At 42.5% G+C, this 25895-nt stretch overlaps 1 protein-coding gene across 2 annotated transcripts in view; it reads left to right on the top strand.

Moving 5' to 3' along the window:
* Positions 1-25895, top strand: part of TRAF3 (TNF receptor associated factor 3) — a 392193-nt gene that overhangs the window by 230831 nt on the left and 135467 nt on the right. For both annotated transcript variants that reach the window (XM_069207300.1, XM_069207301.1), the window contains one exon: positions 9674-9932. In XM_069207300.1, coding sequence (XP_069063401.1) covers positions 9674-9932 — 259 coding nt within the window. The remainder of the gene's footprint in view (positions 1-9673; positions 9933-25895) is intronic.

Here is a 25895-nt window from a genome sequence, read left to right as displayed (position 1 = left end):
GAACCCATTTCCAGCATTTAACTGTGATATTTGTTATCAGTGGTGGTCTTTGATTGGCTTCTTAGAAACCTGTTCTCTGGGTAACTAATCTGCCTTGGGTCCTGTTCTACTCTTCACGATCAGCTTTTTCTACGTTTTTCTTGTTTTTTTGTTTGCTTTTTTCCTTTATTTCACTCTTCAGGAGCATAGAGAAAACTGAATACGTGCTGTGCACCACAAATAAAAACAATAAATATTGTGCAGCACAAGATGAAATAGATAGTGTTGTGTGACGCATAAATAAATAGAATAGTTTAGCTGTAATGGTGTTACCACTTTATAGAATAATTCAGCTGTAATGGTGTTACCACTTTATATACATATATATTTTTCTGTTACACTTTTTTCAGTATTTTTAAAGAAAAATGTAGTAACCCAGGGCTGTTAACTTGGCTTGCTGGGGAGGCACCTTACATTATGTGTTTACAACTAAGTACTCAGTAAGATCTTCGTATTAATCATTTAATTCACATTCTGCCTTCCTTTAGATTATAAATGAAGGTATGCACGAGCTGGAGCACACTCTATGTTCCCTAGATATTATTTCAAATAAAAAATGCAAACGAGTACTGTCTTTCACCTAAAAAATCATTGCAAATTTTCCATTTATAAGGCGGTTCATTCGCATCTTTCATTTTTTTAAGTGGCCCTTGAAACAAAGACTCCCCAAAACGATATCATTTAAAAAATATATTTGATACTTAGATAGGGATGATAGTTGCCCACAAATACATTTTGTACAGTGGTTATCTGACTGCACTACCAAACACAGTTTTAAACGATAACGTTTTTTGTTACTACAGTACAGTGCATTTCACAGCCTACCCAGAAATCCTACCAGAGCTCGTATTACAGATAGGGTGCATATTCCTTCTTTGCGCACAATGCACCTTTAAGCAGGAACACGGGGTGCAAATATTGAAAGTGCACCCTACTAAGAAGTATGTACTGCACTTGGGGCAGCTGCACACTCATACCGCCCCTAGGGTAGCGCATTGAAGAGAACTAGGAGCAGCTGTTTAAAAGCTGCTTTGTATTTCTCTGTGCAGGCGGCAATCCACCTGCACTTTCAAGAGGGGAGAGAGATCCCCTTGCAGGTGTTTGCAGTGAGTGACTGCACCCGCCTGCAGGGCGATGTCTGGAGTGGTCCATGGGACCCCCGTTCTCCCCTCCAAAGGGCTGTACTCTAGGAGGAGTACAGTCCCCTGCAAATGGGGGCACGCCCTCTACGGATAGCGCTGGCAGTACATGTATACCCGCGCTATCTGTATTACAGAAGGGGCCGAACAAGTGTTTGCGGCCCCTTATGTAATACCAGAGTGCTAGAGGACATAAACAGCAGGTGCAAACGCCCATTGCGCCCCTGGTGTACTTCTGTATTAAGGCCATAAATGGTTACACAAAACCTTGATTTAATGCTTTTATACCCAATACATTAGACTTCTCACTCATAGAGCCCACATGGGTAGATAGATGTAGGACATGTGGTACAGGAGAGAGGACATCCTATGAGGACAACCAGCTCTATGTAACCAGAATAATGTTGTCAGAATATTATCTGACATAAATATTGAGTTTTAAGTATGGTTTACAAAAATACCACCTCAGTGGAATTAATAATGGAAAATCTTCACCCAATGAGACAATATTTTGTTGGGTCATATTTATGGCAGACAGTACTTACGTAGACTCTATGCCAACAAGCAGCCTCTGACTCTCCTGTCCCTCTTGGTTCTCTGTCCATTGAAGTTCTCTTTTTGAATAGAATGTCATGCAGTAGCCTACTGTAGTGGAACCAGTGGAAGGAGTCCAGGCAGGAACGTTGGCAAATAGGTTTCCCAGCAAAGGCTGACTGCACAGGGCAATAATCACAGAACAACTTTCAAGGCATTCATTGTTGCACAAACATTTAAACACTAGACCAAATTGCATGCTGTCAGATCTCACAGGATGGGGATCTCAAAAACCCCATTGCAGACCTATGGCAACCAAAGTAATAAACTGGGATGCTTAAAGGGATGGGCTCTGCTGTCAACCCACGACGCAAAATAATACAGCATACCAGTTCATGCCTGTGATATTACTAGATGCATTGGTGGGGATTTGTCCTCTATATGTTCAAAACTACTCTACTGCTACGATCATCTTCCTCACTTTAGAGATATCCAGATGCCTTGGCAGTAACTCTCCAGCCGCAGATAAAATGGAAAAGATGGAAGCTTGTATGTAGAGTGCAAGGAAGGCAAGGGAAGTTGGAAGTATAAATTTCCTAGGACGTTGTTGGGTTTACAGAATTAGCCTAAAGGATAGTGAAAGGGATCTCCTAACCAACAGCAGTGCCATTCACAATGATTTATTACCACAGTTACAGTCACAGACTATAAATACCATACTGACTCCTCCACAGAGGTTCTGTTAAACTTGAAAGTGGAATCTGTCCTTAAGTGACAGCCTTCACTTTGTGAATGTAGGTTCAGGCATTTGGGTGCTTAGAGAGGTCCAGGTACTGCTGGATGCATCCTTCCCCCTCCTTCCAGTGCCATGTAGCTCATGCCCATTTGTGTTGTGTTTTTATTAAACCAAAGCAGCGTTTTCTGGAATGCAATGCAAGGATAAGGTCTGCTGTGTCTCACAGTCCTATATGCCTACATGCCTGCATTCCAAGCCCTCATAAATATTAATAGTTGACTGGATTCAGTAAATCCTGTCCAAAAGCAATTTATGCTGTTTGTCATATTTGTACATCTTTTACCGGGCGTAACTAGTCTCAGGCTGCAAAAGTGACTGCTTTGTTGCCTGAGAATAATATACTAGGCCCCTGGTGTGCTATTTTTTGCAAGGAACATTGCCCAAAGTCCTAGCAATTTGTATGAAGGTCATATTTTGTAAATATCAATGGGAGCTTTCACGCTGCGTAGTTTCGAATTAGCTTTGAAATCCTAGAGTAACTTTTCAAATCTATGAGCATGTTCAGGACCGCATCAAAAAGAGCAATTCACACTTTGCAGTTGCTGCAGGCTTAAAGTTACTGCACTCTAAGATGTGTATTACAGTTATTATGAAGCTCTTTTTGACGGCTATAAAACTCTGAGTTGCTCCTGAAAAAGTAGGAACTATATTTAGATTAGTTCTGGATATATACCTATGAAGGAGATCAAGGAGGTTTGATATAATCTATCAGCCATTTATGCTAGGAATTGTTAAAAGCATCCAGGCACATTATAGTTCTTTGCACGCTTTGCATCATGTTAGATTGAAGTTGGTTGACAGTGCTTACAGGTCTCAGTTCATTTGGGAAAACAGATTCAAATCCAAGATTATGAACAGTACTGATAAATTGTTAACCCAGTTTTTGATTGAATATTGTTATAATTTTATGATTATCATGAACGTTTTCGATTTGAGAATAGCTGATTAAATTTGTTTTTGTCGTTTTTTAACCATGATATAATCAGCATAATAAATATATAAAGGACATGATAGCTGCAGGAACATCAGTGAAGCATTACAGATGAGGTTAGGGAGGGCATGAACAGAGAAGAGGGAGAGAAAAGCAAAAGGGAAATAGACATTGATTTAAAAGATGATTGATTTAAATACTGCAATGAACGGGAAGATGGGTAGCAAGGCAACAGGAGGGGTTAACTAGAACAATTACATCTAGCTACAAAGCCCATAAGGAGATGTTAAAATATGCAATTAATCCAGTGTTCCACCGCCATACCTTGTAATGTACTTTCCTGCTTTGCTTCCACTTGTCGTGTTATGTGGATCATACTTAACAGAGACTGGAGTTAGGGTAGCGGTTAAAGGGCCGATCGGAGCGGGCACTTTTTCTAGTCATTCGTCGTTGCAATAAGGTATTGTACCCTTTTTAAACTGGGCTGGTCTTGTTGGCAAGCAGGAACCCCTGTGTATATCCTGAAGAAAAAGATGGCGCATATAAAGAAAGTTCAAAGATTTGTATTGCCTGCTAGTGTCTGTATCATCAGACAGCATTCAGGTCCCTGGAGTGTCTGCCGGCATACTAGTAATCAGCTGGAGGGTCTGCCTGTCAGGTACAAACATCCGTTACCTACTGCTTTAAGGAAGGAATCCCCCTGTGAGCTTCCAGTTGTTCAGCAACATCTGTCAACTAGCCCTTCTGAAGCTAACAGGAATAAGGATGTACTGTCTCTGTTGGGGACTGAATGGGTAACACCGTCACTGTATGATCGAAACTTTAAACCTGTGTCAGATGTGTGATTTGAAGGCTAAATGCCTGCTCGGAACCTGACTGCCAGCTGTGTAACTGATTCAGAATTTGTTTCCTTGCCCTGCTTGTGGGCATATCTCCGGATGTTGAGTTTATAACAGAGACATTTTAAGCCATGGGAAAAATGAGCATTGCCCAGGGCCGTGACCATCCCATGGGCCAACTGGGAAAGTAAAGTGTCTCTTTATGTAGCTCACCTATTTCCATATCTTACAATATTTCCTCTATGCCTAACTCTACTACTGAGTCTGTCTCTCTTTGCCCTGTGGCATCTTAATTATCTGTGTGGGCCCTTGGAAGACACATTTCAACTGCTTTTTTTGGGGGAAATCTTGTTTCTGAATGTTTGTTTGGCATCATGAAGTCTTCAGTTACCAGAAAATGGGTAGTACAATTACGAACAGGGGCACCAAAATGTGTCTTGACGAGGGTCCAAAAATCCTTAAGATGACACTGGTTAAATAGTAGGTGGCAGCATACTGGAGTGGAATTCCACTGAGCCGACCTAATAGTACTATGTCATTGAGTTAAAACTTAACATTGTGCAACAAGTTTTGTTCAAATTTGAGGACCTTGTCCCAGAGGTTTCTTGAAGGTTTGCTTGTTGAAGGATTTCTACTTCACTGTGGTTTGTTCCAGCTTGTGCTTTGCACGCTTTATGTGCTTGAAAGTTCACTTCCTGCCTGTACTATTTTTTGCGTTTGAGCATGTGTGTGTGTTAGCAAGCAGTGCCTGTTAGTGACAGATTGCACATCAAGCTGTGTCATTGTTTAACGTATGCCACACAGTGTTATATGGCATGCATGTTGACAGATGATGTCTGTGAAGTGACAGGCTGTGTTTGGTAAACAACGTGTTAACAAAAGCCATAACAAACCTACGATATTGCTAACAACTTTAAAAAAGTTATTGTTGCTGTCTGTATGGGATATTCACAGTAATAAGTACTTTCACCGTTTTTGGTGAACTTCACTGTTAAGTTGTTTGGCATTCTATCAGTTTAGTGTTTCCTGGTTAATATGAACAGTAGCATTTGACTGTGGAGTGATTTTTGCTGCTTGCTGGTGTATTTCTATGTGGACTAGGGCATGTAGGTAATGTATTGTGTGAAACGTGTCCTTTTGCTGGGTGATAAGGTGTTTAGCCATATTTGGTAGATTGTGTGATATGCTATGTATGGTCTTGTATGTGGAAGGAGTCTGGTTTTGCCTGGTCCTGTATGTAATTGTAAATAGTATTTATATAGTGCTTACTGCCCCTGATGAGGCACTGAAACTCTTTGCACATACTTCTCCACAACCCAGGATTAGAAATAAAGTAAAATAGCAAGCAAATTACTAATACGTGCTTTCTTTTTTTCTTTGTGGATAGTTGTAGCTCATTTGTTAAGTTTGTGTTCTTATGCGTTTACTAGTGTTTTGAGGTGGGATAGAAAGATGGGAGTGGATTAGAAAAGGGAAGTTGTAAGTTGTTATTGGAAGGAGTGAACATTTTAGTTGAGTGAATAGTCTTACAAAGAAGGGAGAAGTGTGGAGAGGATGTTTGAGAGTTCATAGTAGTCAGAAAGAGTTTGGATGAGTCAGAGGCGGGATTGCACAAAGGTTGAACGGAATAGAATTATTTTTTTAATTTAGCAAATTACTCATGACATATACTTATATATAGAGACATACCCACACATCTAAATATGTAGTGATGTGATTTGTAAGCTAGTACGCACACTCTCTCTCTCGTTGAGTGGGATGTTATAGCTATATTATTTCTGCATTGGGATGTGGGTATGTAGTGTTTTCTGCTTATAGTGATACGTGTGTTTTGTTATATACTTCTCCATTTGGATTGTACTTTTATTATGATGGTAGCTGTGTATCATTGCCTTTTTCTGCCTGTTGAAGAGGGTAGTGTGTGCTTCTGTTGGTCTTGCAAGTGGAAGAAGTATTGAGTTATCCTGTGCTCCAACTCTGAGTTATCCTATGCCTAAGTTACTCTGGCCCTGCATGTGCAAGGGCTGGAGTGAAAAGGAACAGTACCATTTGCCTGACAGTTGGCATCTGACCTATCGCTATAGAGGTTTAGGCTTTGCGCACACAGGCTTGTGGTCCAACATGGGTGGTAGATAATTTTGCTCTGAGGTAGATAGTAATGGTGTGCTTCTTCTGTGTGATGTAAAAAATGGCTTTCATGCTCTCCTCACCCTGTGTGACTGAAGGGGTTTGAGTTATTATGTAGTTTGTAGTGAAAGAGACATCAGAAAGAGGCTTAGCAAGTCGGATGCTGCTCCAGGTGTGGCATTCTTCCATGTGACTTTTAGTGGTGAACAATAATTGAAGGTTTCTTATCCATCTGGAAATGCCAGAACAGGGACCGTGAGCAAGAGATCAGGCAACCTCAGGAACACTAGGAGTAGAAAAACACCTGTCAATGCAGAGATGCACTTCAACGCTGCTGGCAGGCTGTTTGGCTGGTATGCAGTGGCTGATGCTGCTCACCGCACAAATCCTTCTCTTGTGTGGTGGTGCTACTGATGGCTCAGGTCCGAGGCTGGCCTGTCATGTTGAATGGAAGGTCTCTTCCACAGACAGAGGAGGTGGGTTTGCAGGAGGAACCTATGTACTCAAAGCACACATGCCTACTGTTTGAAGTACATCTGTTCCGCCGTTTGAAAGGAAGTAGCATTAAAAAATGTGTGCGGGTGGGCATGAAATTGTTAACATTGGTAAAAAGGTCGAGCTATCTGAATTGTTGTTGTCCAGATTGTGATTGGCCCATTCAAAGTGGATGGGTTGATTCCGATTGACTGACCACAAAATGGAGATTATGTTGTAACAGCCATTAGAACACTTGGGCACTTAGTCCCGTAATCCTGAAAAAAATATGAAAAGCCACTTAAGAGGGCAGGGCGGGCACTCACAGGATAAAAAAGAAGGAAAATATGGAAAGAGTGATGGCGGAAACTCATACTAAAATGATTCAGTAATAAGCGTTTTAAGCACAATAATCAGAGGGTCATATGTCTCTGGTTCCATATTAATTGTTTACACGGACAGATGATATATTTCGCCTTGTGTAGGATGAATAGAGTATAATGAAAATGGAAAGGATTATTTATATTTATATGTATGTAACATGTATATAATAATGATGAAAGAAAGAAATGCAGAAATATATTGTTCATGCCTGTGATCATGGACCGTTTGTGTCTGTGGATGAATGAGCACTTTTGATTGGAGAAAGGAATCTGCGAAATCAAAAATCGTTGTTTTGTTTCACCACAATATGGGGTGTTTGAGTTTGTATGTGTGTGTTGCATGTATGTAATTTATATACACATATATAGGTATATTATTTATATTTAACATATGTGACTCACAAGTTGAACTAGACTCGCAAATTTTGTTTAAAAAAAAAAAAAGTATGCTTGGGGGCAGGCAGCTCTTAATAATTTTATCTTATTTCCTGACCGTTAATAACAAAACAATTATTATGTGGTACATGGAGCTGCTCAGTGCTATATGTTCCAGTGTGAGAGGGCCCAAAGTGTGACCACTTTCTGCATGCACACTTCGATTTTCCCTTTACATATATGTTCAAACCTCGCAGGTCACAGCTTATTCAAAGTCGGGTGCAAACAAATTATTTAAAACAACTACTTCGAGTTTGTATAACAACAAAGCAAAGGGAAGTGTGACAGTTACAACTTCTAACAGAAAAAAGTGTTTTTGTTTTCATTTTTCCTAACTTTGAAAACGTTCGATTCATGTCAGAGTCATTTTTTTCGTTGTTGGAGGACAATCTCCGCCGAGGGACTGGAAGATCTAAGTTGAGGAATAAGTGGTAGGCCACTTGGAAGTAAGTGGAAAGAATTTCACAAGGACTGGTAGTTCCGGAAAAGTAGGAATAATTATTGGTAGTCTTGCCATAGCGTGGTAATTCCTAGTAAGTCTGAAAAGCATCCAGTAGCGGAGAACTGATTAAACTGGTGGAAGTGGGGGTTGGTGGGTCTTCAGGTGAACTATGGGTGTGAAATGTTGTGTAGAAGGTAGGAGGATTACAGATTATGCTAAGCATTTAGTTTGACATTTTAAGGTCGTACAATTTTGCGGAATGTAGATGTGTAATTGTGAGCTTCTTGGTGCCACAAATCCTCTTTTTATTAATTTGTGCTTCTAAATCTGCTACCTCTGATTTTTATGTTGGTTTTGTTTGAGTTAAGCTTCTACCCAGTTGTTTCTCATCCAGTGCTGGGCCGCTGTTGCAAACTGTAAACATATGCACCTCCACCCAATTATAGGAGATCAAGTTCACTCGGATAGAAATGTGGACATATATGCTAAGTTAGGAGGCAGCAGGGAGCTATGGAGTACACCACAAAGAAGGTGCGGTAGCTTTGAAATTGAATGAGAGTGTTGCCTAGAAACATTCCTGATGAAGATCTACACTGACACTCCTCTTTCCCTTTGCCAGTCTACTGTTTAAGTGGTGACTGGAAAGAGGGCTGAACCTATTCAACACCACATGGCCCATCTAACAAGCCCATAAGGGAAGAGGTGGCAGGGTGAAACATAACACAAGGATAACCTGGTTAGCAAACACAAATTCATTATTTCTAAATTGGGGAAATAATCCTGGTTGCACATTGTTATTCAAAATATCCATAGGTAGGTTTCCCCACGTGTTGTCTCTGTGTATAACTTCCATAGTCTCCCTTTTTGTATATTCCCTCACTTTGTCACTTCTGTTGTACTTTAATGAGATGTCAGATGTATCTTTATGAAATAGGAGGTACACAGCTGTCACAATATTTACAAGGTGCTAAGAAGATAAAATACAGTGCTTACAGTTGAGTGGCTGTGTTGTGTGTTTGGGCCTGCTGAATTGAAGATGTGAGGAAGTGCATTCAGGAGAGATTGAAAAGAGAGTGCTAAAGAGGAAAGAGATGAGGTGTAAGATATGCAGTTAAAAGAGATGTGGAGAGAAAAAGGCCGTCACTTGGTGCCGAAGTTTCAGTGATGTTTCATTCATAGTTTCAAACAATTTCAGAATTGAAACATTTTCAGTGTTAATTATTTACAACAAAATCAGTGTTGTTACTCATTTATTTTGAACGGCTGACAGTCATTGACAAAGCCAGGAGTCCAGTCTGATTTTAGGTGTATGTCAGTGAATCTTTCTGGAATACAATAACAGAAAGCTCAGAAAGGAGCAAAAATACTGGTTGGGTGGCATGTTATTGGAATTGCATAAATTTAGTTTACATGTTTAAACCACACCCTAAAGTACATAGGCTGTGGCCCTGTTAGAAACTCCTCACTTTTTGCATCCCACTTAAAGCCCCTGTTTTGCATTCACCTGACATTTGTGTTTTTATGTCCTCTGTAGAACCTAAGGTGTGTACCATGGATGCTGGGAAAAAGTCAGAACTGCCTTTGTCAGCTCAAGCACTGCAACAAAAAGCGAACCCAGAACGCACCCCTGGAGCCACCACATTTGTGCCCGAACAAGGTGGATATAAGGAGAAGTTCCTGAAGCCAGTGGAGGACAAGTATAAATGTGAGAAGTGCCAACTGGTGTTGTGCAATCCCCGGCAGACGGAATGCGGCCACCGGTTCTGTGAAACCTGTATGATTGCAGTATTGAGGTATAAAGTCTTCTTGCTTCCTTCGATGGCTTATTATTTTCCTACAAAGGCATGCTTTGTCAAACTTTACAGCAGCCCATTGTATGTGATAAAACTTGGACGGCAGTTGCCAATTCGCTGGAGATTTGATAAGTATCGTGAAAAAATATCTTTGTCCAGAGAAGTGTTTTACTTTTTCTGACTACTATAATCAATACTGACCATTGCCATGTATGTAATATAATAAACATGTGTACATTATAGCCCCGTTACATCTCCATTTCTCAGGGTTATGACGGACACATATCGCACAGCACTGCTAGTGGATCGCATTGTGATGTTTTGCTGATTTTCCAGTTGATCTCCATTATGTTTGGTCAGGTTTCATGGAAATCCCTAAATCCTGTTACCTCATGGGACCTGCTAAGTTATATTTTCAGTTGCTATTTGCTAATATTTTTAGAAACGTATGAGGTCAGTTTCCATTATTTAGAATTTATATTGTTTAGTTTGTCAGGCCAGTCTTGTGCTTATTTTATTTTGCTAACTGTCTGTGCACATCAAATTAATTATTCTGATGGATACAACTACTTGTGGATTCCTCACCTAAAGAATTTTCCCCATGCGCCAGCATCCGACGGAAATTTTCTTCTAGCTCTGCACGTCGACGATGACGTCACAATTGCCCGACTCCCACACAACGCCGTATGATGCAATCCAGGCAATAAGAGGTCCTGGTCGACATGCAGGCATCAGTTCCCTTTTTTCCGTGCCTTCGAGTAACGTTTTTTTCTTCTTATGGAGTTTAAGAACTGATTAAGTGTATGTAGTGGTCAAAAGTGAAAAGGTGTGAAATATCTGTTTACTTTTAACCTCACATGTTTTGTTGCCTAAACACAAGATGAAGGTTATCAAAGTGTGTCAGGTTCTTTGCTCGCAGACCAACAATGGACTAGATTAGAAAATCATAATATTGAGATCTGACTGAGTTCCAAGGTGTGTGACTCTATGATAGAGGAGTTCGTTATACAATCATCCCTTAGTGCTGTCCACTTCAGAGCCTTTTAGCCACCAATGAAAGTGCTTCATTTGCTGTAGTTATCGGATGTGTTGCTGAGGTCCTGGATTTACAACATACTTCAGTTGAGGGTAAAACAAATTTACTAATTGAAATTCTTCACCCTTTGCCATCTCCTTCTGAGCCCTTATTGACTTTGACTGCAGCCTTAAGTCACACCATTTTCGGCACTTGATCTGAACCTTGCTCTTGCCCACCATTGAACAAAGAGCCAAATGGCGACCCTGATTTTCTTGTGCAGTATTCTACACCAGAAAGATTGGTGATCCAAATAATTGAATCCTAATGCATTCCCCACAATCCTTTCCAACATGGAGTGGAAAATAATTGAGGCATTCAGGATACAACATTCTCTTCGGCCAGCCTAGCCTTTAGTTTGATCAGTGCTGATTGCTTATGAGGCTGTTATATGTATGTCCTCTGAGACAAGGTCAGCAAGATCTTGCTGGTGGTCTGTGAAGATTTCAGAGCCTCCTTAACTCCAACTATTCAGAATGATCAGGATGCCACGAAATAAATGATTTCACTGGTCTGGACACTGCTGATTGTTTGGGGGTGAATACTCTGCACTAGTGTAGTGCTTTTGCGCCAGACATGGATGAGATCTACAGACTTTTCTGGAGATGTGCAAGTATCCCTCATGGATATGCCTTTGGCTGAATCCCGCTGTTGTTTAGCCATTAATGCTATAGTTTTATACACATTATTTTAGCAAACTAGGCCTGCCTCTGTGCACTTTAACCTAGATATGTTTTATTTTAGCTTTGTTATATTATTTTAACAATAGCTACATTTGGGGTCTTGTTTTATTTTCTCTATCTAGCTGTTCTTCGCCTGGGCCAGCACTGCGTTTTTAAAGAAGACAGTTCTTTCATTCTGTGCCTTCTCAAGGCTACAGTGAGATAGGTTGCCAGCAAAAGTGCTATGATTTGTCTCCAGTGTTCACAAAACATACATTCTCTTATGTGGGGATCCTTTCTTGGAACATCAGCTGTTTTATTATAAAAACACTATGTTGACCCTTGTACTTTAGAGGGAGATTCCAGGCAGATGACCACGACTGTATGCTGAGTGCTTCGCTGCAGCTGCTTATGTAGTCTACAGGCCTCTTGCTCAGGTATGAGGGATGATGTCTTCCCAGTGGAACCTGAAGGGCAGAATTAGAGCTTAACATGCTGTGCTCTATCATAGCCTAGACATGAACATGGTAGCGTTATTTTTGTGTTTTACTCTCCTTGTCACAATTTTAATCCTGTCATGCATCATCGTCCTAGTTATTGCAATTCATGCTTTATTAACTAAGATGCAGTTGCTTCAATAAAACCTTATTGAACTTTACTCTGCCTCTGATTGTCCTTGTATACGTGAGACTAATGTAACTGAGAGAAACAGATGAGATCTGAGTGACCACGATTTCCCTTAGGAGTCATTTGTGTCATGCGCTCGATTGCCCAATCATCCCTCCTCTTGGGTGGAGATGAGACACTGCTAGTTAGCTGGAACAAAACCCGGATTAGGCCGACAGGTATCACCTGGTGTAGGATTAGACTCAGTCCCCTGCAATACAAGTGATTGTGCCGCCCGGATCCAGTAGTCTCATTAGGATAATGAGAACCTACGTGACACCGCCTTTTTGGTGTAAAAGCGGATTCCGCCCTAGAGCATTTTAAGGAAAGCCTGGATACGGTACGCTTTTTGGGCCGGTTGTACCTTGCCAGACAGTTCCCTTACCAATTTAAGTTCTTCTGGGCTACTCCAGAGGCTTGGTGTATCAACAGCACAAGCCTCCATGTCCCTGCTACTCTCACCTCAGCCCTTGCGTGGCCGGGGACAGGGATCTGGCAGGCAGGTCACATGGGTCACCTATCTTCCCAGTCCTCCTTCCATGCATCAGCCTCCAAGCTGCTTTAGTTTCCCCTTTATGGCACACTACATTTTATGGTAAGAGGCAGAATTTGCTATTTTCTTGCATGATAGCAGTTCATAACCTCCAACATATGGGTCCTCCAGATTGTCCCTCCTGTTTTTTTCTGACCCACCACATTTTCCGCCCACATCAGAGCAGCTCTCTGAGGAGCACTGATCCATTTTACTGCAAGACGTGGGAGTTCCACTATCCAAAGATGCCATTAAGAGGTTGCAAGCCTCAGAGATAGGGACAGACTGATATTTCCTCATGTAGAAGAAGGAAAAAGGCCTTCATCCTATTTTAGATCTGAGTCGGGCCACTGGATGGTCACCCAGAATCGGCAGGATGTGTACTTTCATGTGCCCGTCTTGCAGTCTCACAGATGGTACCTGCGGTTCAGGATCAACCAGGAGCATTATTAGTTTGCCGTACTTTCCTTCATCCTTTACAGTGTCTCTCTGGTGTTTACGAAAATGATAGTGGTGGTTGCCGCCCGTGTTCGTAGGTTTGGGATATCAGTTTTCTTCTCACTCGACAACTGTCTGTTGAAATCAGGTTTGTCACAGTCAGTCATAGACCACTTCCAGATGACAGTGAGCCTCCTGACATTGTTGAGGTTCTCAGTCAGAGCCACGGTCACACATGACTCCTTTGCAGAGGCTTCCTTTTATATTAACTATTGTGGACAGGTAGCATACGCGGGCTCTGCAGTGGGATGAAGTATCAGTGGACCCACCATCAAGGAAACTAGTAGACGTCTGTTAGTAATGGGGTTTCTGGTTGGCTAGGGTATGCACCTCAGCCAGGCAGAACTTACCCACTCTAGTCAGGGCAAGGGAGTTACACGTCCAAGATAACCCCTGCTCACCCCCCTTGGTAGCTTGGCACGAGCAGTCAGGCTTAACCCGGAGGCAATGCGTAAAGCGTTTGCACAACACACACATACATGTGACACAATATCCCCACCACAAAGGAAACACAACACCAGATTATATGAAAATACACTGTATTGTACACAACGTAATTATTAGACCAACATCACATAACAGTACTATCCTGCTACCTTAGCAGTTGTCAGAACGTTACACATTAGTTACTCTGCAAACTAGCAGTAGTCACACATAACACACAGGTTACTCAGTATTCTGCAACATAAGCAGTAGTCAGGAACACGTTATCACATTAGAACACTTGTCATAAGCATATCATAAAACGCCCATAGTAGGAACATTAGAAAACCTATGGCAAGTTAGGGAAACATATTAGCAAGTCATGCCCATAAAAGGAACATGTGCACACATATGTCAAAGCATCACAATACAGGTAGGTAATACATCATAATTAATAAAGTCTGTAGCAAGAACTTCAATTATGGGTATATTGGCCCTTTTAAAGGTACCTGACTTGATGAAGAGGCACTCCCAGTGCCTAAAACGAATAATGGGGCCCCCGGCGCTCTTCTGCGCAAAACGGGGGCCTCCTTGACCATGGCAGATAGAGAGGGGCGGCACGCACCCTCTCTGACTCCTTGACAGGCCCCTTCTGGGACCCGTAATCACTGGGGCCCCCCCTGGACCTCCACCGGCCCTCCTGAGGGGGGCCCAGGTCCAGGTCGCCCAATAAGTTTAAATGGTGGAGGGGGCGATCGCGCCCCTAGGGCAGTGACCGGGGAGAAGGGAACTCCCGTTCCTCCCTGTGTCCTGCGTGCCAGGGGGCAGCCGCCCTTGTCCGCGGTGCGGCTGCCCCAAAAGGAAGTATCAGAGGCAGGGACCTCCGTTGAGGTCCCTCGCCGGCTTCCTGCGGCAGCTGCACCCGGTCTGGTGCACGGACCGCTCCCCTGCCGTCCCTCGTCCACGAGGGAGGCAGTTTTGGAAACTGGTGCCGGCGTGTGCCCCGGGGGCGCTCCGTAGAGCGCGCGTCCCCCGGAAGCACGACAGGAGCGGCCTTGCTCCTCTTTGTAACTCCGGCAAGTGCCCCGGGGGCACAATGAGCAGCGCGGTCCTTGCGGCCGTTCTCGATGCGGAGCCTGGGCCGCGGCGGTGATTCTGCACCACACAAAAGTGCTGGAGAGGGCGCAAAGGTCCTCCCCTAAGCCCGGGTTGCGGCGGTGATGTTTACCCAGCAACCAAGCGCTGTAGGAAGGCGCAACGGTCTTCCTTTACGCCCGGGTTGCGGCGGTGATTTCCTTTCGGCATGAAGGAGCGCGTTTTCAGCTCCAAGAAGAGGCGCTTTCCCAAGCGCAGATTTTGGCAAACCTTTGAAACACTACTTGTGTTTCCGGATCAATGCAGGGGTCAGGGGCACTGCACCCTGCCCCTGGGGAGTAGAGTCCCTAGAACAGGGCCACAGATGGAGGGCCCAACAACAGGCCAGCACAAAGGGGGGTGCAGGCTAGGTGCAAGTCCTTCTCAGCCACCAGGCAGGTTACAGGTCAGCACAGCATCAGCAGTCCATGGCGGTTCCTGGTGAGTCCTTCCAGTAGTCTGTGTCCAGTTCCAGGTAAGTTCAAAACGTCTCCAAATTGTGGGGAAAATTCCCCTGTACTAATAGTCAGTTCTTACAGTGTTTTACAGTGGTAGGGAGAGGAGGTTCCAGCCAGTTACAACTGGTTCTGGGAGTGCCCCCTCTCTCCTTTCAGCACAGGCTCCAAACATCAGTGGGGGGTTAACGACCCTATTGTGTGAGGCCAGGGCACAGTCTTTACAAATGCAGGTGTGCCCCGCCTCTCCCTTCTCTCAGCCCAGGAAGACTATTCAGTATGTAGATGCACCTCTGTGACACCTCCACCCTCCCTGTGTACAGGCTGTCTGAAAAGTATGCACAAAGCCCCAACTGTCACTCTGCCCAGACGTGGATTGGAGTCAAGCTGCAAAACACCAGAGTCATAAGCACAGATAAATGCGCACTTTCTAGAAGTGGCATTTCTGTGATAGTAATAAAAAATACACCCACACCAGTAAGCAGTATTTATTATCACCATCACAACCATACCAAACACGCCTACGCTACCCCTCATAAATCAGACAATACCCCTTACACATAAGGCAGGGCATTTCTAATGCAATCCTATGAGAAGGCAGCACTCACAGCAGTGAGACACCAAGTTAGACTGTTTGTCACTACCAGGACAGGCCATGCAATATGGCACATGTCCTGCCTTTCTACATACATGGCACCCTGCCCATAGGGCTAGCTAGGGCGTACTTTAGGGGTGACTTACATGTAGTAAAAGGGGAGTTCTGGGCCTGGAAAGTAAATTTAGATGCCAGGTCCCTGTGGCAGAAAACTGCGCACACAGGCCCTGCGCTAGCAGGCCTGAGACAGGTTTGAAAGTCTACTTCAGTGGGTGGCGCAAGCAGCGCTGCAGGCCCACTAGTAGTATTTAATTTACAGGCCCTGGGTATAGAGATACCACTGTACAAGGGACTTATAGGTAAATTAAATATGCCAATTAGGTATAAGCCAATCATACCAACTTTAGATGGGAGAGCACCTGCACTTTAGCACTGGTCAGCAGTGATAAAGTGCTCAGAGTCCTAGAGCCAACAGCGAGAGGTCAGAAAAACCAGGAGGAAGGAGGCAAAAAGACTAGGGATGACCATGCGTATGGCCAAAAGTCCAACAACGTCATTCAGGTTTCGGAGGCAAGAGAAAATCTAGAGTATTTACTGCTCAACTGCAACTTGACTAGTGCAGACCCCTCTCCATTCCCCACCCAGAGCTGATGGTGATGACGGATGTGTCACTGCTGGGTTTCAGAATCTGTTTGGGAGAGGTGTAGATCAAAGGGCTCTGGTCTCTGACTGGCACCTTGCTTCACATAAATCTGTTTATGCTGTGGGTCATCTGCTTAGCGTTAAAGGCTTTCCTGCTGTCTATAAAGGAAAAGCTGGTGCAGGTTTTCACAGACAACACTATGTGGTATTGCAGCAAGCAGGGTAGAGCAGGGGTCCTTGGCTCTGCACCTCTGCAACTTGCTGGAGCATCAGGGGCATCTCTCTGATCATGAACCACCTGACCAGATCTTTAAATGCCAGGGCAGGTGACCTCAGCCAGCGACACCTCGTGGGTCACAAATGGCAGTTGCATCCCAGGATGGCACAGGGTATCTTCCAACAGTGCGGAGAACCCTAGCTGGATTCTTTCACCACCATTGAGAACACACAGTGTCAAAAATACTGCACATTGGAGTTCCTAAGAAAGCTCTCTCTAGGAGATGCATTCAGGCTACAGTTGAGCACAGGACTCCTGTACAACTTCCCACCACTGCCTCTCCTGTCCTGAGTTCTAATGAAGATAAGGGAATAACAGGCCCAAGTTATCCATGTGGCTCCAGATTGAGCCAGGAGAGTATGCTACCTGGAACGTCAGGACATGAACATCTGTTCTCCCAGCAGGCTACTGCTCAGGAGGATCTCCTGATGCAGCAGCAGGGTTCTGCACCCAAAGATGCCCAATCTCCACCTCTGTGCATGGAGATTGAGTGGCAGCAGTCAATTGCATTCTGTTTACCACCTGAGGTTATGGATGTCATACTGTCTGTCATTCGTCTGACATTGAAGTCCACTTATGCCAGGCATGGGGACAAGTTTGTGATCTGGTGTGGGGTTCACAAAACAGTCAGCTAAACTGTTGGATGTTTTATTGTTTGCTTTGTCTTTGGCCTAGAACGGTCTTGTGGTGGGCGCTATCAAAGAGTATTCTCTGCTCTTTTGTCCTTCTCGTATTTACCTGACTACCCGTCCTTGTTTAAGTAACCTGCTCTGAAACGGTTTCTTAAAGGTTTGATTCACAAATTTCCTTCACTTTCTACCATTGGAAGTTACGATTAAGTTCAAAATTGGTTGGATGCCTACAAAGCCATTCACTTGGAAGAAATCTCAATACCTAGCCAACTCATTGACCATAACTTGGCACAACTTGAGATGCCATCTTGGGAACATCAGTGAGCACTTGGAGCTCTCTTTCTATTCATCTGTGGACTAAATTCACACTGTTATATATGATGACTCACCAAGTCCACAAGAATGTCGGAATTTCACCTGTAGTTTGGTGCTCACTATCTCTGATACTTTTAATTAATGAGCTTGCTCTTCAACTAGTGCTCTCAACATTACAAGTGTGACTTAGATAACTGGATCTTGTGGCATTAGCATGGAAACCCATTTTTTGCTAAACTTTCTAAGGAGACTGTTTCTTCACCATAGTCCAAGCAAGTGGGAAATGGTTTTGCTACCACCCATGAGTTTGTAATGAAGAGCAAGCAGACAAGATCTAGAGGTCATTCTCTTTGTAAAAAGTTAATATAGATACCTGCTTAAATATGTTGTTCTAACAATTCCACACGTCTTCACGTGCATACAGCCATGAGCTTCAAAAAAGCCTTCAGTCCAAGAAATTGCCACCAAGAGATGGCATACAACTAAAACCAATAGGAAGTGTTCTTTTTCTATACTAGCATCTCTCTTACTCTTGAAAATGGCGCCCAAGTTCAAAAACCCATTCTCTTTACGGAAAATGTTGTGAGATTTCATCCGCTATGTTGGATAAGGATAAATGAGCCTTTCTTTTCTCAGTATGACATCCATCTAGAGTGGGTATAATGTTACATATCAGGTACTTAAGTTATGTAAACCGTTATCTAAAGAATGTATTGAGTTAAGAAAGAGTAATAGAATAAAACATAGCTACAGTGAGCAACAGTTCTTCCTGTTCCATATGAAGTAATTAGTACTCATAACAATCCCCTTAGTATTCATGATTATTAAGGTGTTTACAGAGCTAATCCTTGAATTAATGACATTAGGCCTCATTTATATATTGACTGCCAAATTTTTAAATGACCATCAGGCTGGCAGTCATTCATAAAACGTTTGCAGGAACCACTGTCACTGTAGCTCCTGTCGGTGCAGTCCACTGTTTGGTATAGGGCTGCTTCAGCATCAAGCAACTCTGCCCCAAACAGTATTATTTTTTTTTTTTCAAAAAGACAATCCTAAAGTCCAATTTTGTTTTTCAAAATAAAAAAAGTAAAGGTCCCCTCGCCATTGTAGTAATCTCTCATGGCAAGGGAAACATTATTTGTTTTTTACTGTTCCTTACCGCCAGAGATTGACTGATGATGACAGACAGTACAAATGGCTACATGTCTGCCCATCCTGGTTGGGCGGGCAGACATGTAGCCATTTCTCAGATGGCCCTTGCTCCCCCAGGCCATTGGAGAGGCTTAGCAATGGCGGTAACGCAGTAGTCACTGCTTTAGCCAAAGAGAGGATCTGCACACATTATTTAAATCAGACAGGCGAACCTTCAAGCTGCCGGTCTGTATACTCTGTCACTGTTGCTACAGAGTGTACACCCCACCAACATTTAAATTGGGCCCATTATCCATTAGAAAGGAGACTAGTATCCTTTTGATTCAAGGTGTACTCGAGTTACTTCTGAATCTTTCAGACTGTTTTTTCTTTGATTATCCCCTTATTACTTACTGATCATTTTCCCACTGGTATCCCATCCCTTGAAAATATTGTCCTTCAAATATCTGACATTCCACCCCACTCACTTGTGGCACTCAAAGTCCAAACATGTACATCGTGCTTCCTTATAGTTCTAGCTCTCTGCACTTCTCAGGCTTGATCTTGTTGAACGGTTATGCTGTACTTAATTTTATAGGTTTTGTGAGCATTTTAGTACCTGGCACATCAACTGACCATGATGACATCACAACACCATACATGTAATTTCTTGCCTTGCCTATCACATTAGGCATGAAATCACCCACTTCATTTTCCTGGGGTTTAGTCACGTGTTCTTGTTCTACCTCACATTGCTCGCAAAAAGTCTCCAAAATATGTTGCTTCCTCATTTCATCTCGTGAGGCCTGATTACCAATTGCACTAGGCAGGGCACAGGTAATACAGGTACATGAAATAGCTTTTGAAGCTGCTATTTCTGCCCCTGCAATTCCAGGTATTCTGGACGGAAGTGGGGATTAACATGTTGGTCCCAGAATTGCCGGGTATTTTCCCAAATGTATTGTTATGATTACAGGTCTTATTAGCACAGAAGGTCTTTGTGCTTTCAGCAGAAGGAATTGCTGTGCTGAAAGATGAGTAGAGTTGATCTACCATGAGTCCAGCCACTTTAAGCTCTGACTCAGGCTTGGTGGTATCCCCACCACAGATACCACTACTCTGACTCATAATTCACCTTATAAGTGTTTTTCACTGCAGCCAGGTCTCCTCTTATATTTCGTCCTATTGACTCTACAAATGTATTATATCCACCCATAGCTCATCCATTGTATGCACAAGACCATTTGGGTCTTTCTGAAGTTATTATCAATGGATTACGGTCCCTTATCATGCTTTGTCTACTGCTGTATTGCAAGCATTAACAAGGCCTGTTCCTCAGACAAAGAAAATTGCTTCTGAGTATCTGAAGCCATTTCTCCTTTCAAGACCTGTTGTCTGAATCCTGTTTGTTTGCAGCCTTAGCTCTATCTTGAACCCGTGGAGATTATGCTGGGAGGACTGATTGAAATGTCTATTTCCTCAAATCGTGGTACGAAGATACTTTGTGATTTATCCACTACTTAGTTGTCATAAAACGACTTAGTCAGTGCTGTACAAAACTCTCAGAATAAATAAATAAAGAAATAAAAGATTTCCAGCACATGCTCGATCTCTCATTGCCCCACTATCCTTTCTCACAAATCTTGCCAGTCATATTGTCTTTTGTACAAGTAACCATAGACCTCATTGTTTGCTTTCCATTGCAGTCACAGCAAACACTGCGCTCTTAGTCTAAATCAGATGAGTGCTTTGAGATATACATTGACCATGTTCTTTCTCAAGACCAGGTGCTCAGAATAATCGCTCCACTGTTGCAATTCTTATTGGCATCTTCACTTGAGCTGCTTCTGTTAATGCAACGTGAGCAGAGAACAAGCCAGGAAGTGGATTATATTATCTAGCGACTGCAAATAAGGAAGCACGATGTTCCCACGATGGCCCCCGACTATATGGAAATTATACATGTGCCATTTTTCTGAAAGATTGAGGGGGTCTGCAGCTGATAGGTGACAGGTGTTGTTTTGATGAGGCATTTGTTTTTCCTGCACAAGCTAATAAAGAACCCTCCTACCTCATGAGTTTTAAAATAGCACTGTAGGTTCAAATGAATCACCTGTTTAGCTCTTGGGTTCTTACTGTCAAAACTGCTATTTCTTAAAAAACAATTCTTGCACAAAGCTCTTGTTTCTAAAACGATTTTCAACTGTTTCTTAGTTCGAAGGTCTCATTGATGCACCAGCCGTTTATTTGCCTATTCTTGGAGCTCTTTTGGATGCTATCCCCGTAAAGACGTTATCATTGATTGAAAGTGAAGCAAACCCAGACGAAGGATCGCACCTCTCAAATTAAACTTTTATTGGAGTTTGTTTATGTCTTCGTGCCCCGTTTCCTACATTGTTCTAAACTAGAACTATGTTTTAGGGATTAACATAACTTCAAAAGTGTTTGTGAGGCACTTACTGCAGCACTATATAACTGGCTTTTGTTTTTTTCTCCACACCATTAGCAAACGCTAAGTCCCTCATTATGGGTGATGGAAGTTGACTTGAAGTCCAGACTTCAGCAAAAAATGTGCATGAGAATTTGCATCACTAGCTTACTCAAAGATGGCAGTGGGTTTAGACCTTGGTGACTCGTGTGGTCACCGAAAATTGAAACCTGGTACCAGGTTCCAGGGGGCCTCAGTTACCCTCTTTGACAACCAGCCAACTGCTGAATTAACTGCAAGTCACTACTCCTATAATAGTTACCATTCCCTTACAAGCAGCATTTTCCTGCTGCCGAATGGTGCTACATGTGTATGCAATGTAAGAGACAACAAAAAGGAGTTCCTCTCTTGTATGCTTTCATAAGGCGAGAACACGAGGAATGGCTCCTTAGGTTGATGCAGCAAAGCTTTGAGATGCTCATCAGAGATGCACTTCCTCATTTGAACACATGACTTTTTCCTAATCGAAAGAAGCTCACACACACGGATGAAGCCCGGGTCTTTGGTCCCAGAACCAAAAGATAGGTTGTTTCCTCTCTGAAAATGTCTTTCATTTAAAATCTGGGAGAACATTGTGTTTCTTCCCATATTTTAAAATTCCCAAGAGCTCAGTACACCTTTGTAGAATTTGAAGGGGATTTGGGACTGCCAGACCCTTCAAGGCTGGTTTATTTTGTTACATTCTTTTGACAGAGACAATCCATGCTCTGGGTTTTTCCCCATACTTGCTCAATTATTTCCAACCTGTGTCTACGTTAGGCTTCGTGGGCGTCCCTGTTGTTATAACTACATGCTGGGAGACCTATCCGTATTTTCACCCATTTTGTGAAAAAATATGTGTAATGTTATTCCTGTCACTGCTTTCAGAAGTGTTGTATATCTAAGGAGTAAAAGAGCACCAACCATCTTGCAAAGCATGCAGGGCAGCCACTTAGACGGTGGGGCAGATTTATTCAAGTGCTGTTTGATAGCTGGATTATTTGTTTCCTTTCACAAGTGAACAAGCGGTGGAGCATGTAAGATATGGATTGGGAAAGAGTTCCAGATCCCGAGTTTGTGCCAGGAGAAGGGCTGTCACATTTTCTTCTTCCTGCACTTTCTTGTCTCACGCCTGTCAATGTTCCTCCTGTGGCTGTTGTCAAGTACTCTTAAAGATTGTATCTTGCTTCACTTGTAGAATGCAGTGTTCGGGTTTAGCGCTCTAAAGGTGACCCAGCTGACTTTGGAGAAGATGTGGGTGAACGGAGAGAACCAATTAAATTCTGCAAATGTGTGGATGATACAGATGTATTGTAGCCTTTAGTTTTGAGAATTGCCCCTAGGGAAGAATTGTTGCCTTTTTGGTCATATTAATTATGTGTGGGAATTTGATTGACTGTTTATATGTCTGTCTTTCAATACTTTCTTCATATGTTTGTTTAGAATATTGTTACTGTCCTCATTGGACTTTTTTTTAAAACTGTGCATCACTTTGGTAACCCATCTCCAGACTACCTCTAGTCTTCTGTTATCCTTCTGGACCTGTATCTCCAAAGTGGACTCAATATTCAAAATATGCTCTCACTGTGATGTGTAAGGTGATAACAGAAGCACAATCTGCTTTACCTGCTGGCTGTTTCCTTCTCTATGTACATCAACAATCCTCTCTTTCTTCCATGCCATGTCACATATTTTACCATTTTTAGGTAATGGCATGTAAAATTCTGTGTTTACCTCCTTTCCTCTTGTGACTCAGTTCGCTACCTAAAATACAATAATTTGCATTTGGCTGAATTTAATTTTACTTCCAAGCGCTAATGCTATTTTCACAACTCCTCTTTTACCTCATCACAGATCTAAATATCACTTTCAACCACCACAATCACCTTCCAAAGCCACCTGCACTTTAAAACTCAGAACCAGACTCAGCGCTTTGAGTTTTTCCCAGTGCTGTGTAACCCTCACAAAATACACGGCCTACCAAATGCAGAAGTGATCTAAAGAAAAACGAAGTAAGACCATGGCATAAAAAATTCAGATGACTCATCATCCTGCTTCTATGTATCTCACTTATATGAATGTATTCAAAACAGCAACATAGATTCAATTCTATGAAACCGGTACTTTTATCAGTCACTCTTTTCCAACACCAAAGCTCCAAGGTTTTTCATCCTGCTCAGGATTCTAATGTGCAGATTAGTACCGATGATTGCCCTGAAACACAAGTTAATGACTTTGTCACTCATCCTTGAATATATTTATTTAGTTACACAATCCTAACACTCAGTTTTCTCCATCTGTCGTGATTTTTTAGTTGCAAGATTATGTGTTGTAATACACTGGTGTTTAGGGGTTTTATTTTCTCTGGATAATCCGACTGACCAGTTCCTGCTAGCTTTTACTTGAGCAAAGAGCTATGATATGTTTAGGCAGCTTGACTTCATTTGCCTAGTTAGGACTATTTTTTAATTTTCTCCAAGAAAAAAAGTATAGACAAAAGCAATAGTATTAGTGTACTGGTTTTCTCTATCCTCGGGAACTCTTAAGTACCTCTTGCACAGATCTTTGTTTGACAAAGCTGCAGAAGTACAGACAGAGATGGGCAAATAGAGAGAGGGACCAGACAGAGTTGGGGCATACAGGGGAAATAGATCTTGAAAACATTAGTCGTCGTGGTATTGGAGACACTTTTAAGAATCTCTCACTCGCCTTCAAACTCTTGTTGACATATGTCTCCAGTGAGGTAAAACTGCAAGTTGCCAACTGCTGGGGTTGCTAAAACAACCAGTTGTTGAAAGGCTTTGAGCACACTAATCCAGATTTTGCAGAGCAATTAATGGTTTGAGCTGTCATTTGAAAGCCTCTGTATCATTCACTGTCCAGATTGAGCCAAAGGGACTCCTCTGTTTATACAGTTGAAACAAAAGCATATTAATAGAAATAATAAATAAGTCTATAAACATTTTAAAAAGTCAATAAAACTTTTTGAAATCAAAAAAGAAAAGCACCATCTGTGCAACATAGGGCCTTATTACGACCTTGGACGGATATCCCGTCCGACATATTACGATCTCCATAGAATATAATGGGATCATAATGCGGCAGACGGGATATCCGTTACATTTGTGATGGAGGAAACCCCTCCGCCAAGGTCGTATTAAGGCCCATCATTTTGTAACTGAGTCTTTATGGTTGATGGCAGCCATCATGTGGCTGACTGAGGTAATTCAATTATCACTTAGCAGCCATGTTGTGATTGGCATAGTAGCTGTGGATTGAACCACTGCAGCTAATCCCTGTAACTCCGGCTGGCATTTATATTCAAGTTGACTTGTACAATTGGATTAACGTTTGTTTAAAATGCAGTGGATAGTGGGTATGCTTCTGGATCACATGCTGCAGTTATCCAACCTGCAGCGTTGCTGTCATAGAAAGGTGTACGTAGAGAACTTGCAAGGACTTTGAAAACAAATTAACTCCATCTTGAGGTAGGAAAAGGAGAATTCTTTCAACTTAGATTCCACGGAACAAATATCCTCATCTCAGACATGGCCAACATGGTTTTTGTGTCTCGTCAGTTTGCATTTAGCTGAGCCATTGCACAATCCACCCTTGCACCAATGCATGGTGCACTGATATGGAACCGCTCTTTTGGGGCAGCGTAATGTGTGAAATATACTAAGGTTTCAGCCCTGTGTGCCACTTTTTGATATAGTTGGGATTGTTGTTCCTTGGTGGGAATAAGGCAACCCTGTGTGCTCCCTTAAATGTATGCAAAATAAAAACTTGTATTGGATATTGTTATGCTCTCCAGTCTTTATGAATAATCCCATACTCTCTGTAGAACTGCTTTCCCAGCAGATGCATTGCAGTTCAGCCAAAGCAGGTGACTCTTCTTTGTGACTTTTTTCAGAATTTCTCCTCCAACTCTTTTTGTGTCCCTCCCCCGTGTAACTGTAGTGACAGGCCCGAGAGTACAGCCCCTGTGCATCATTGAGAGTAGCAGCTGCCACTCTTAGCCTGCTTCCTGACAGCTCCTTCCTGTTTGCAGTGGGTAACAGCTAGTGGGTTAGGCATAAAAGAAGCTTAAACTAGCACTAAGGCTGACTATTCACGAGTATTAAAACAGCAGTGGGAGAGAGAAAACACATATAGTAAGAGTCCTCTTAAAACACTTAAGATCACATACACTTTGAATACCATTATCCCAAACTACTGAATGCAGAAAATAGGCAGGACCTCAATAAGCAAAAGCTAAACTTGAAATACAGTATTTGTTTTGCAGAATATGTTTGTGTGACCATTTGTCAAATTGGTAGCTTCATAGTTTTGTAAGATGGTGACTCTTTATAGTACTACATTCCAGTGTCTTTAGCCTTATGGGCGCTAATGGTCAGTAAAGTGGTAAACCACCATTCCCTTGAGAAGCATAGATGTGCTTTAAACAGAATGAGTG

Source organism: Pleurodeles waltl, chromosome 9 (genome assembly GCF_031143425.1).
Source record: "Pleurodeles waltl isolate 20211129_DDA chromosome 9, aPleWal1.hap1.20221129, whole genome shotgun sequence".
In the NCBI taxonomy this organism is placed as follows: domain Eukaryota; kingdom Metazoa; phylum Chordata; class Amphibia; order Caudata; family Salamandridae; genus Pleurodeles; species Pleurodeles waltl.
Note: the sequence above shows the minus strand (reverse complement) of the source record. Positions and strands in the feature narration are given on the sequence as shown.